Source organism: Oryctolagus cuniculus, chromosome 1, assembly GCF_051225735.1.
Source record: "Oryctolagus cuniculus isolate XC-2025 breed Fujian yellow rabbit chromosome 1, ASM5122573v1, whole genome shotgun sequence".
Lineage (NCBI taxonomy): Eukaryota > Metazoa > Chordata > Mammalia > Lagomorpha > Leporidae > Oryctolagus > Oryctolagus cuniculus.
In genome coordinates, this window is record NC_142867.1 from 134731339 (window position 1) to 134745126 (window position 13788).

The 13788-nt window shown below is 41.5% G+C and overlaps 1 protein-coding gene across 2 annotated transcripts in view; it reads right to left on the reverse strand.

Moving 5' to 3' along the window:
- The window catches only part of UBQLN1 (ubiquilin 1), a 62565-nt gene that overhangs the window by 37858 nt on the left and 10919 nt on the right, over window positions 1–13788 (reverse strand). For both annotated transcript variants that reach the window (XM_070048916.2, XM_070048911.2), the window contains exon 2: window positions 2017–2168. In XM_070048916.2, coding sequence (XP_069905017.1) covers window positions 2017–2168 — 152 coding nt within the window. The remainder of the gene's footprint in view (window positions 1–2016; window positions 2169–13788) is intronic.

The window sequence follows — 13788 nt, forward strand, 5'->3', positions numbered from 1 at the left end:
ACCTGGAAGAAGCTCCTGGCTTTGGATCGGTGCAGCTCTAGATGTTGCGGCCAACTGGGGAGTGAACCAGCAGATGGAAGACCTCTCTCTCTCTCTCTCTCTCTGCCTCTCTTCTCTCTGTGTAACTCAGACTTTCAAATAAATAAGTAAAAAGTCTTAAATAAGAAGAATTGGGGCCTGCATTGTGATGTAACAGGACAGCTGCTGTCTGTGACGCCAGCATCCTATATGGGCACAGGCTGGTGTCCCGGTTGCTCCACTTCCAATCCAACTCCCTGCTAATGGCCTTAGAAAAGCAGTGGAAGATGGCCCTAGTGTCTGGGTCCCTGCCACCCACTGCAAGACTTGGTAAAGGTCCTGGCTCCTGGCTTCAGCCTGGCCCAGCACTGGCTGTTGTCTCTGTCTTTCCCTCTAATTCTTGACTTTCAAATAAATAAATACATCTTTCAAAATAAATAAATAAAAAGAATCTTTTTGAAAAGGAGTCTGAAAAAATCAATGTGATTATTATTTTATTATATTTTTAAATAAAAGAAAACAAGACTTTATGCAGAAAGCCCTTCCCCATGTGATACCAGTTCTGAATCTCACTGCTGCTTTCACGGCCCCTAAGGCACTCAATTTCTCATGTTAACATCTCTGAGACCATTAGTCTGTGGACAGCCAGGCGTCAACTGCAATGCCTAAGGACACATGCTCTCTGGGACTTCAACTGAGAGACTACCACACTGTTACACTATACATGCTGTGCTGAATTCCAACAGAGCTTCTTCAGAATAATCACACCATTAATCGACACTGAAAAAAGTTATAGATAGAAAAAAGCACAGAATCAGGGACAGAAAGAATTTGCTGTTGGGGAATCAATAAAAACTTGCAGAATGAGTGCCCATGACTAGGAAGAAAAAAAAACTGGAGAACACACAGAGCACTCTTAAGAAATGCTGTACAACCAATGCTCTTGACAGATCAGAGCTTGATACCGTACGGGAAAAAATGGACACTGGACACACTCCTCTTCTGCTACTCAAACAACAGTAACACTATAAAGCAAAAAACATACCCAGCTAAATTTATTAATTTGTTTATTCTCTAAGTCAAATAATTAGCTATAATGACTATATTGATGAATATTCTAAAATGTTAAATGGTTATCTGGGGGCTGGTGCCATGGCATAGGTTAAGCCTCTGCCTAAGGTACCAGCATCACCCATAGGGGTGTGCCGGTTCATGTCTGGCTGTTCCTCTTCTGATCCAGCTCTCTGCTATGGCCTGGGAAAGCAGCAGAAGATGGCCCAAGTGCTTCAGCCCCTGCACCCACGTGGGAGACCCAGAAGAAGCTCCTGGCTCCTGGCTTTGGATTGGCCCATATCTGGCCATTGCAGCTACTGGGAAGTGAACCAGCAGATGGAAGATCTCTCTCTCTCTCTCTTTCTCTGTCTCTCTCTCTCTCTCTCTCCCTGTCTATAACTCTGCCTCTCAAATAAATAAATAAATATTTTAAAAAATTGTTATCTGACAAGCATGTAAACATTATCATTAAATGTACATCTATAAATATAACATTAAATACACATACAGCAGGGAGAGGCATTTACAGTCAAGACTGGCTACCATCTCTCTATGGTTTAAAGCTGAATGGGCTGGCGCCGTGGCTCAATAGGCTAATCCTCCACCTAGCGGCGCCGGCACACCGGGTTCTAGTCCCGGTCGGGGCGTCAGATTCTTTCCCAGTTGCCCCTCTTCCAGGCCAGCTCTCTGCTGTGGCCCGGGAGTGCAGTGGAGGATGGCCCAAGTGCTTGGGCCCTGCACCCACATGGGAGACCAGGAGAAGCACCTGGCTCCTGCCATTGGATCAGCGCAGTGTGCCGGCCGCAGCGCGCCAGCCGTAGCGGCCACTGGAGGGTGAACCAACGACAAAAGGAAGACCTTTCTCTCTGTCTCTCTCTCTCTCACTGTCCACTCTGCCTGTCAAAAAAAAAAAAAAAAAAAGCTGAATGTCTTCTAAAACCTTACCTGTTTTGCGTCTTGATGACAAGGTGAACAGTAAGTCCATCATGAATTCCATGTTGACTCAAAGTATCTTGATCTTTTAAAATTTTTCCAGCAAATATCAATACAAGTTGGTCAGTATGTGATTTGAAACGTTTGGAGATTTCTTCCTTGAACTAAATAAGAAAAAAAAGTATCTATTATAGGTGTTTGCTCAGTACAATCCAGTTTAGTTTCTACAGGTACTTCAAAGAAGCCCCATCCCAGATTATTACAACAATTTAAGTAAATATATATTTTTTCTGTGCTGATATCTTGATAAAAGAAATGATTACCACTTTATTGCTTACAGAAAAGCCTTATCATAGGCACATAAGTTCTATGTTCAAGTCTCTGCTAAGGCCTAAGGCCTAACAATTCACTGCTTTGCAATATGCTTATACTCTGTCAATGGGACTACATTACCTTTACCGAGTTCACAATAACCTTTTCCTTGTATTTCTATGTTCAATCCTATTTTCTTCATAGTTGAATATACTTGTATATACAACCAACCTCCATTCTCAGCCAGTTCTCTTGACTATCCTTCCCTCCTCTTCCAGTCATCCTTTATTAACAATCAGTACAATAGAGAAGCAAAGATCTGCCCTTGAAGGTGAGCCATCCAGTGAGAGTAAATCACAACCATCCATTCAAGTAAATCACAAAGTACAGAAGCAGCACACAGAGGGCAGATACAGACAGCTTTCCAAAAATGAAGACCGAAGAAAGATTTGGAAATAGGAAATTTTGAGTAAAGGTTTTCCAGGGACCACAATAACCTACAAAATCAGATGAGAAAAGAAAACATGATACTATAAAACTTATTTATACTCCGGTTGGATCACCACTTTTCAAATCTTTACCAAAATCATCAGTATGCTCAGGATTACTCAATTTTCCAAACCAGAAAACCTCAGAGTGGTACAGGAATCTAAGTTAACAAACTATTTCAGGAATCCCAGTGCAAATTCAGGAAAGAACCACACCTTCTGGAAACCACTCTACACCACTGCCCCACAGCAATGGGTCTCAGGAGATGATGGGACTATTACAAGGGGGTATTCTAGGAATACACAGGGATCTTTTGGTTATCACAGTTAAATATAAAGAGACATTAAAAGATACAAGTGGTTCCCCTATCAGAAATGTTTGGGATCAGAAGTATTTCAGACTTTAGAGTTTTTTTGATTTGGAAATATTTGCATAGACTTGATAAGGTATGCATCCCTAATCCAAAATTACAAAATCTAAAACTTACTCAATATCAAAAAATTCCAGATTCCAGAGCATTCTGGATTTTCAGATTAATTATGGATACTCAAACTGTATATATGAGATTTTAAAACTTGTGGCGAGGGGGGATCAGCATAAGGGAACTGCAGGTTAAGCCACCACCTATGACACTGACATCTTGTATGGATGACAATCTGAGTCCCGGCTGCTCCACTTCTGATCCAGCTCCTTGCTAATGTGCCTGAAAAAACAGCAGAGGATGCCCAAGTGCTTGGCTCTTGTCACTCCTGTGGAAAAGCTGGATGGAAACTCCTGGCTTCGGTCTAGCCCAGCCCTGGCTGCTGCAGCCATTTGGGGAGTGAACCAATGGAAGATCTGTCTCTGTGTCTCTACTCTTCCAAATAAATAAATAAATAATTTAAAAAAAACAAACAAACAAACAAACAAACAAACAAAAAAACCTCTCATGGGAACAGGGGAACAGAGCTGTAAGGGGTACAGATAATAGATAAGACAGGCAATATAACTTTTTAAAAAATTTATCTACTTGAGAGTCAGAGTTACAGAGAGAGAGAGGGAGAGAAAGACACAGAGACAGAGATCTTCCATTCATTGGTTCACTCCCCAAGGGGCCACAATGGCCAGGGCTGAGTCAGGCTAAAGCCAGGAGCATCATCCAGATCTTCCACAGGGGTGGCAGGGGCCCAAGCACTTGGACCATCTTCTGTTGCTTTTCCCAGGCCATTAGCAGGAAGCTGGATTGGAAGCAGAGCAGATGGAACACCAACTGGTTGTCCATGTGAGATGCTGGCATCACAGGCAGCAGTCACAATGCTGGCCAAGACAAGCCATATATCAATCATTGCTGAAACTGAGAGATGAGTGTATTAAAAAAGTTCATAACATTCTTCACATCTACACATAAATAAAATGATGTATAATCAAATTATAAGTCAATATAAACAATTGGGTTTTAAAAAACCCATGTTACTTTTATCAATTTATATGCACACCACTGAGATTTTTGCAAACTGCAAAAAAAAAAAGCATAGCAATAACATGAAATTATACTGCAGTAAACATTTTGGAGCTTGTCCGTTTGAGTTGTCTTTCCCCTATTTGAAATCATATGACACCTAATAGTTTTATCTAAGATAGGCAATTTCCAAGTAACTGAAAAGGACTTGGTAAAATACTATTTACATGATACCTTATAGATAGAGAAGTAATTTAACCTCCCTGTTATTAGACATCTCAGTTTTCCTCCTTGGTAACTATTAGAAAGTATGTAATGAACAGTGGTGGAACACATTTTTGTGAGGATTAAATGAGAACATCTAGCATCAGACACACATCAGACACGTAAGTGACAACCAATAAATGGTAGCTACTACTGTCGGCTCTCCTAAACCTGCAACAACCTTATAAGAAAGAAGATTCTTCACCCTACTTCAGATACACAAGAAAAGGTTAAAGATGTGTCCCTTCCCCCATGGAGACACATATAATAATAAAGTACTAGCTCAGGATTCAAATAGAGATCTGACCACAGACTTCATAAGAAGCCAATTTATCTCACATATAAAATGAGAATGTGTTCCAGGTTTATGCTTAACCTTACTCAGAAATTCTCAGAATGTTTCATTTCCCAGTTATTCTGAAATAAATTAGGTAATTTTGTAGCATATAATTATGTGGTATTTTATCTTATTTTAGGATTTGAAGGTAAGATGTTCCCACTAAACAGGGGAATTCAGTTCTCTCTAAGCTAGTAAAGCAGAAAGCTAAAGCTAATTCAATTTGTTCTGCAGAAGACTCAAAGCTGGTACTACCTGAAGCTGAGGGTGGGCGGGAAGAGTAAGGGTTGCTTAAGGGCTTACAGGGGGATTACTTGAAAATCTAAGAGGCAGAGGCAGACCTATCTTCACTGAACACTTAGCAGGCAACTGCCCCTTCTCAAACCCAACAAAAGCCTGGAGGACTTTGTTTCTGTCTTGGAGAGTGAATGGAAGCTCTCCAAGATAAAAGAGACAGCAATAACATTCAAAGACAACATACAATGCTAAAAACAAGGTGCAGTAAAAGCAAACATACTAGATTGCAGAACTCTTTCCCCTGGTAAACAGACTGTTGACAGCTAGGCTTTTTTTTTTTTTTTTGAGAGGCAGAGAAATCTCCCATCCTCTAGTTCACTCCCCAGATAGCCGCAACGCTGGAGCTGGACCAATCTGAAGCCAGGAGCCAGGAGCTTCTTCTAGGTCTTCCACAAGGGTGCAGGCCCCTGAACACTTTGTGAAGAAGATGGTTCAAGAGCTTGGGCTCCTCCCACCCACGAGAGAGACCCAGATGGAGTTCCCAGCTCCTGGCTTTGGTCTGACCCAGCTTTGGCTGTTGTGACCATTTGGGGAGGAAACCAGCAGAAGATCTCTCTGTCACTCTGCCTTTTCAAATAAATAAATATTAAAAAAAAAAAAAGTCTGAAACAGGTAATTCACTAACAAAAGTTAATAAACACATCCTCAATTGATGTACACATCCTCATTGATAATCAGGTACCATAAAATTAAAACCAGTGACATACACAAGATTTACAGAATGCTGCAGAGGACTGGAGCAAACAGAACCCACATGCATTGCAGGTGTCAGTATGAATTAATTCCTTTTAGAAAAGCATTTCACAGTAGACCCTATACTTACCCTATGACCAACAAATTCCACTATTTTTCTAAAACATGCCCAAAGGTACACCAAAACCACATTCAAGGAAGCGCAAACCAGTATAATTCATTATCAGCCAAAACCTGGAAAAAAAAATACCCCTCAACTGTAGAATAACTGTGTATTCATTTAATTATTATTATTATACATATCAATTCCATTATAGCCATATGACATCATGGATACCTCAATGCAGAGCAAAACACACCAATCACAAATGAAGATAAACTATGTAATTTCATTACAGAAAGCTTAAAAAGGAGGAGGGGAGTAGGGTACCGGAGCAGTAAAATCCAAGGTGCCAAAAGAAAGAACAGTGGTTACTTTGGGAGGTGGTTTGTAAGAGATTATGAGGTGATTTCTCGAAAGCTGATAATGGTCTACTTTTTTGACCTATGTATTAATATCTGGAGTGATCATTTATGATGTATGCATGCATTCTTCTGTGTTATACTTCAGTAAAATGCTTTTAAAAGTTAACTGTATGAGACCAGTCAAAGTACCTGCTTCTAGTTACCTTTTGGTACTGTTTAATTGCATGTTTAGCAACATTTTCATTTTCTGAAATATGCTGACTTGGCTTTATGGCCCAGAATATAGTTTAATTTTACGAGTACACGTAAAAAGAATATTATTCTTTAGTTGCTGGTGCAGTATTCTACATGCACCAGGGAGGCAGAACCTAGGGAGGCAGCAGGTGATGACTCAGTATTTGGGCCAATGCCACCCACTCAGGAGACCTGGATTGAGTTTCCAGGTCCCAGCTTTGTCCCAGCCCAGCCCTAGCCATCACAGGCCTTTGGATAATTTCCAGAGGATGGGAAGAGAACTCTCCTTTTCCTTCTTTCCCCTCCCCTCTCCTTTCCTCTAAAATCAGTAACATTTTTTTTAAAAAACTTAATTGTGAATACCCTAAACATAACAAACAGTAAGAATTCAAAACATTGTTAGCCAGCTTCTGAGCACTCCATTTCCCAACGATTCATTATCCACAAAGCTAATATATGCCTCCTATTGGGCAGATCACTGGCGAGGAATTGGAATGAAGAGAGCCCAGGTTTAGGGAGCAGATCAGACTGAACACAAGGCATAGGAATGACAACAGACATCGTCCAAGAATAAGACATGATCATCCACGAGCATCCCATCTAGCAGTCAAGGCCTGATGTCCAGAACAAGCACACCCTCAGAGGCGTCCAGAGCAGCAGCAGACAGCTCCGTCGAGCCCTCTGTAACACGCAAGGGCTACCTTCCTAACAGAAGGACAATCGGCCTTCTCAACAGACTAAGGGCTGCTCTGCCGTATCCTACATGCAGAGGGGTGAGATCCTACAGCACAGAGTTCAAAATTATTTGTATTAAACATTATTTTACTATGTAATCATGCTGTGCCTGGCACCACACACACATTATCTCCTTCAATTCTTATGAAAAAAAACCTCAAGGAATCAAACCAAAGTCATACAGACTTGTGAGAAATCACCCTCTCTCACAGAATTACAGAGCTGTTGACAGTATCACAGACACAATGATCCACCAAACTCATGGAGCTCTTTGACCTAGGGCTTTTAGGCTTGAAGTCTGAGTTTACGGCACTTAATGCCCAGTTAGAAAACATGTTAAAAATGGTGATGACGGAGCACAACTATACTTCTCGTACTACAAGGAAACTGCATAATCTACTGATTATATTTATTTATTTATTTTTGGACAGGCAGAGTTACACAGTGAGAGAGAGAAAGAGAGGAAGGTCTTCCTTCTGTTGGTTCACCCCCCAAATGGCTGCTATGGCCAGCATGCCACGCCAATCCAAAGCCAGGAGCCAGGTGCCTCCTCCTGGTCTCCCATGGCTTTGGATCAGCACAGCTCGCAGAGCCGCAGCACACCGGCCATAGCGGCCATTTGGGGGGTGAACCAACGGAGGGAAGACCTCTCTCTGTCTCTCTCACTGTCTAACTCTACCTGTCAAAAATAAATAAATAAATAAATAAATAAATAAAATAAACATGAATTTTCAAAGTACAACTTTTGGATTATAGCAGCTTTTCCCCCCATAACCTCCCTCCCACCCGCAACCATCCCATCTCCCACTCCCTCTCCCATCCCATTTTTCATCAAGATTCATTTTCAATTATCTTTATATACAGAAGATCAACTTAGTATATACTAAGTAAAGATTTCAACAGACTGCACCCACACAAACACACAAAGTACAGAGTATTGTTTGAGTAGTAGTTTTACTGTTAATTCGCATAGTAAACACATTAAGGACAGAGATCCTACATGGGGAGTAGGTGCACAGCAACTCCCGTTGTTGGCTTAACAACTGATGCTCTTATTTATGACGTCAGTAATCACCCAAGGCTCCTGTCATGAGCTACCAAGGATATGGAAGCCTCTTGAGTTCGCCAACTCTGATCTTATTTAGACAAGGCCATAGTCAAAGTGGAAGTTCTCTCCTCCCTCCAGAAACAGGCACCTCCTTCTTTGATGGCCCGTTCTTTCCCCTGGGATCTCCATGGTCTGTGTATACAAAGGCTGTTGATTTTTGTGCATTGATTTTATATCCTGCTACTTTGCCAAACTCTTCTATGAGTTCCAAGAGTCTCTTAGTAGAGTTCTTTGGATCCCCTAAATAAAGAATCATATCATCTGCAAAGACGGATAGTTTGACCTCTTCCTTCCGAATTTGTATCCTTTTAATTTCTTTTTCTTGCTTAATGGCTCTGGCTAAAACTTCCAGTACTATATTGAATAGCACCAGATCTCAGTGGAAATGCTTCCAAATTTTCTCCATTCAATAGGATGCTGGCCGTGGGTTTTTCATAAATTGCTTTCATTGTATTGAGAAATGTTCTTTCTATACCCAATTTGCTTAGAGTTTTCATCATGAAAGGGTGTTGTATTTTATCAAATGCTTTCTCTGCATCTATTGAGATAATCACATATCTGGTTTTTCTTCTGCAGTCTGTTAATGTGGTGTATCTCATTGATGGATCTGAGAACGCTGAACAACCCCTGCATACCAGCTGGGGTCCTAGCCGTGGGTGCCCATGCCCTCCACATAGATCCACTGTGTCCCTCTAATTCTGGCAGAGATTCCTCTGCCATTTCTTCCCTAACTCCTCCCTGAGACCACGCTATCTCCACTTTTATTAAACTATCTTTTCCTGGACTATCAGTGAGCTCCCTCCCTATTCCGCCATCTTGGACCTCCTCCTGATTATAATTTCTTACAAAAATGTTAAATTTCAAACAACGAATTTCAAGTAACCTAGATACTAAAAGCGCTTTGAAATAGGAAGTAGTATCTGTTGTTCTGAGGAAATGATCCAAAGCTTAGAACAGATCAAAAACCAAGAGATTAACAATTTTATAAATTCACATGTCTATTCTTCCATTTGATACAAAAGCAAATAATCTTACTACTGAGGGCAAAGTTGTGGCACAGAAAAAGCATCACCTGCAGCACCGGCATCCCATACAGACAATGGTTTGAGTCCTGGCTGCTCCACTTTGAATCCAGCTCCCTGCTAATGCGCCTGAGAAAGCAATGGAGGACAGTCCGAGTACTTGGGCCCCTGCTCCCATGTGGGAGACCTGGAAGAAGCTCCCGGTTTCTGGATTTGGCCTGGCCCACCTCTGGCCACTGCAGCCATTTGGGGAGTGGACCAGCGGATGGAAGATCTCACTGTCTCTTCCTCTAACTCTGCCTTTCAAATAAATACAATAAATCTTTAAAAATAAATAAATAAATCTTACTATGCCAACATATTGATCCATATTTTCAAATAAACTACATCATGGAAACCTAATTCAAATATAAGTAAATAGTGTTTTTATCTAAACAGCATTTGTAGGAGAGCCAAAAATTCTGCACACACTTTACATCCTTAAATTTCTATTAAATTCACATCTATTAGATTTCTATTCTGATTCCTAGAAAAATGAAAGGTAAAGGGAAATAGTTTCAGTTTATGTTGGCTTCAAAATTTCTAGCAATTGTATCTGAACTAGACTTACCTGTTTGTTTTACCTATCAAACTTAAAAAAAATTTTTTTTTTTTGAAAAATGAAATGACAGAGAGAGGGAAAGGGAGATACAGAGACAGAAAAAGACTATCTTCCATTCACTGATTCACTTCCCAAATGGTCACAGCATCTGGGACTGGGCCAGGCTGAGGCCAGGGGCCAGGAACTCCATCAACTCACCCACATGGGTGGCAGAGACCCAAACACTTGGTTCATTACCCACTGCCATCGTCAAGCACATCAGCAAGAAGCTGAATCAGAAGTGGAGGAGCCAGGACTCAAACCAGCACTCTTATACGGGATACTCATCCAAGTAGCAGCTTACCCACACACAATACCTGCCCCTACCTACCAAAATTTTATTGAACAAAATCAGAATCTAGTAATAATAACATGGGAAAAATAAGCAACCTTACAACATCTCAAAGCTGCTCTAGACAGAGGTAACCTACTAAACACAACAAATTAGAAAAAAATATTTCTCTCTCAGGAATAACAACGGCCATAAAAGAAAGTTTTGTAAATCTCCATTTGACAGTCCACCTAATTATATTTAGTTCTGTCCTTAAGCCCATGTGGCCACTATTAAGTCAAAATGAAAAATACATGATGGAATGTGTCTTTAAGAATCCAAATTTTGGGGCCAGCACTTTGGCACAGTGGGACGAAGCCCTGGTCTGCAGTGCCAGCATCCCATATGGGCGCTGGTTCAAGTCCAGACTGCTCCACTTCAGACGCAGCTCTCTGGTATGGCATGAGAAAGCAGAAAATGGCCCAAGTCTTTGGGCCCCTGCACCTACCTGAGACCCAAAAGAAACTTCTGGCTCTTGGCTTTGGATTGGCGCAGCTCTGGCCATTGCGGCCATCTGGGGAGTGAACCAGCAGATGGAAGGCCCCCCTGCCTCTGACTTTGTAACTCAGCCTTTCAAATAAATAAATAAATAAATCTTAAAAAAAAAAATCCGTATTTTCCTACTCTAGTCTTGTAATGACAAACTCCAATAATAACCCACAGGCCAGAAGAGCTGAAAACCTAGAATTACTAGACTCACAACCACAAGACTCAAAATTCTGATGAATCTCGAATAAGCAAGTCAATGATGTGAAAAAAACAACATAGAGGCCACCATTGTGACATAATGGGTTAAGCCACCACGTGCATGTCAGCATCCCATATTGGGTGCCCATCTGTCTCTCTGCTGCTCCAATCCAATTCCTGCTAATGCACCTGGGGAAACAGATGATGTTCCAAGTCCTTGGGCCCCTGCATTCATGTGGGAGACCGAGATGAAGCTCCTAGCTCCTGGCTTGGCTTGGTGTAGCCCTGGCCATTGCTACCACTGGGGAATGAACCAGTGGATAGAAGATCACTCTGCTTCTGCCTCTGCCTCTAACTCTGCCTTTCAAATAAACAAACAAATCTTAAAAAAAAAAAAAAAAGAAAAGAAAAGAAAAGAAAAAAGAAAAGAAAGAAAGAAAAGAAAAAGGCACGGACAAAACATTCAGTAGCTCCTCATTTTCTCAGCATCATCCAAAAGTAAGGTGTCTCACATAGTGGTTTCTCCAGCTAACTGAGGCGCCCTACGTGAAAACCAAACTGCTTTCCCTTCTGCACTTTCTGATAATGCTGACTTACTGGTGTGAATATCAACTACTGTTCAACAGTACAGTGATAGCTATTCCAGACTCTCAAGGTGTCCTGATATCCACTTTCTTGTTTTTTACCACTTGTTTTAACAACATACTTCCTCTTCTCCCCAAATTTCTTTTTAAAGATTTATTTATTTGAAAGGGGTGGAGGGGGAGAGACCTTTGATCTTCTGGTTTACTCTCCAGATGGCCACAACAAAGTCAGGAGCTACAAGCTTCATCCAGGTTTACCATGTGGGTGGCAGGGACCCAAACTTTTGGGCTATCGTCTGCTGCTTTTCTCAGGCTGTTAGCAAGGAGCTAGATTGAAGTGGAGCAGCCAGGACATGAACCACTGCCCATATGGGATACTTAGGTTGCAGGCAGCAGCTTTACCTGCTACACCACAACACTGCCCCTTTCTCATTTTTTTAATAAACTGCTGACACAAAGAAGACCTGAAATAATGCAGTTGGACATTTAATTAGACTAAGAATAAACATTACAGATTTTCAAGTAAATCACAATGTTAAATATTCCCGGAGCCAGCACTGTGGCATAGTGGGCTAAGCCTCCCATATGGGTGCAAGTTCAAGTCCCAGGTGCTCCTCTTCCATTCCAGCTCCCTGTTAATGGGCGTGGGAAAGCAGCAGACAATGGCCCAAGTCCTTGGGTCCCTGTACTCACATGGGAGACCCAGAGGAAGCTGCTGGCTCCTGGCTTTGGATCAGCTCAGCTCTGGCCGTTGTAGCCATTTAGGGAATGAAACCGGGATGGAAGATCTCTCTCTCTCTAACACTGCCTCTCAAATAAATAAATAAAATCTTTGGGGAAAAAAATGTAAAAATATTCCCAAATAAGTACAAAATGTTGTAAATAAATCTTTAAAATGAGGGCCAGCATTGTGGCTTCATGGGTTAAACATCAGCCTGCAATGATGGCATCCCATATGGGTGCCAGTCGAAGTCCCAGCTGCTCCACTTCCCATCCATCTCCCTGCTAATGTGCCTGAGAAGGCAGAAGTTGGCCCAAGTACCTGAGCCCCTACCACCCACATGGGAGACCCAGAAGAAGCTCCTGGCTTTTTCACAGCACGTGGGGAGTAAACCAGTGGACGGAAGCTATCTATTTCTACCTTTTCTCTCTCTCTCCCTCCCTCTCTCCCTCTCTCTCTCCTTCCCCAATCTTTCAAATAAACCAATCTTTTTTAAAAAAAAAAAATCTTTAGAACAGAATTCGTAGGGCCAGAGTTGTAGCACAGCAGGTTAAGATGCCACCTGCGATGCTGGCATCACATATGAGCACCCATTTGTGTCCTGGCTGCTCCGCTCCCAATCCAGCTCTCTATTAATGGCTTGGGGAAAGCAGAGGAAGATGGTCCAGAGTTTGGGCCTCTGCCACCCAAGTGAGAGATGACACTCCTGGCTTGGGCCTGCTATCTGGGAGTGAGCCAATGGATGGAACTTCTATCTCTCTCTCTCTCTCTCTCTCTCTCTCTCCCCCTAATTCTTTCAAAATAAGTATTTTTATAAAAAAATGAAACGAGACAGTATTTGTTCATTTACTCAACAAATGTACTCAGTTTCCAGGCACAATGGGAATAAGATAAAAGCTAAGCAGTCCCTACCTTTCTGATTGTTAACAGTTTCGGAAGGTGTGGGGCGGGGAGAAACATGTCTCTATAAGCATAAAACGGTATAAGAATTTTACCAATGATTTACTTCAGAGTGGTGAGTCCAATCACATGGTGCTGAACCAACACTGAAATAAACTTAAATAAGACCAAAAAGCCAGGCAGAGACAAATCAAGACAGTTTGTAGTGCAGTTAAGTGTGGATTTCAAAATTAGTCACTAGGTTTGAATCTACACTCCAGTACTTAATAAAGTAAAGGTTAAACTGTTTCCAAAAACCCAAAATCCAAAACCCAAAATTTTTTGAAAACAGATAAGGTGTTTTAGATTCTGGATCCTTCTCAGATTTCCAGATTAGAAATGCTCAACCAGTAAATTATGTGCAAGTATTTCAAATTCACACACACAAAAATATGAAACCATAAACACTTCTGGTCCAAAGAATTCCACACAAAAGACCTTCAACCTGTTATCTTCATTTTGAAAATGGGGTAATAACTCTTTCAAAT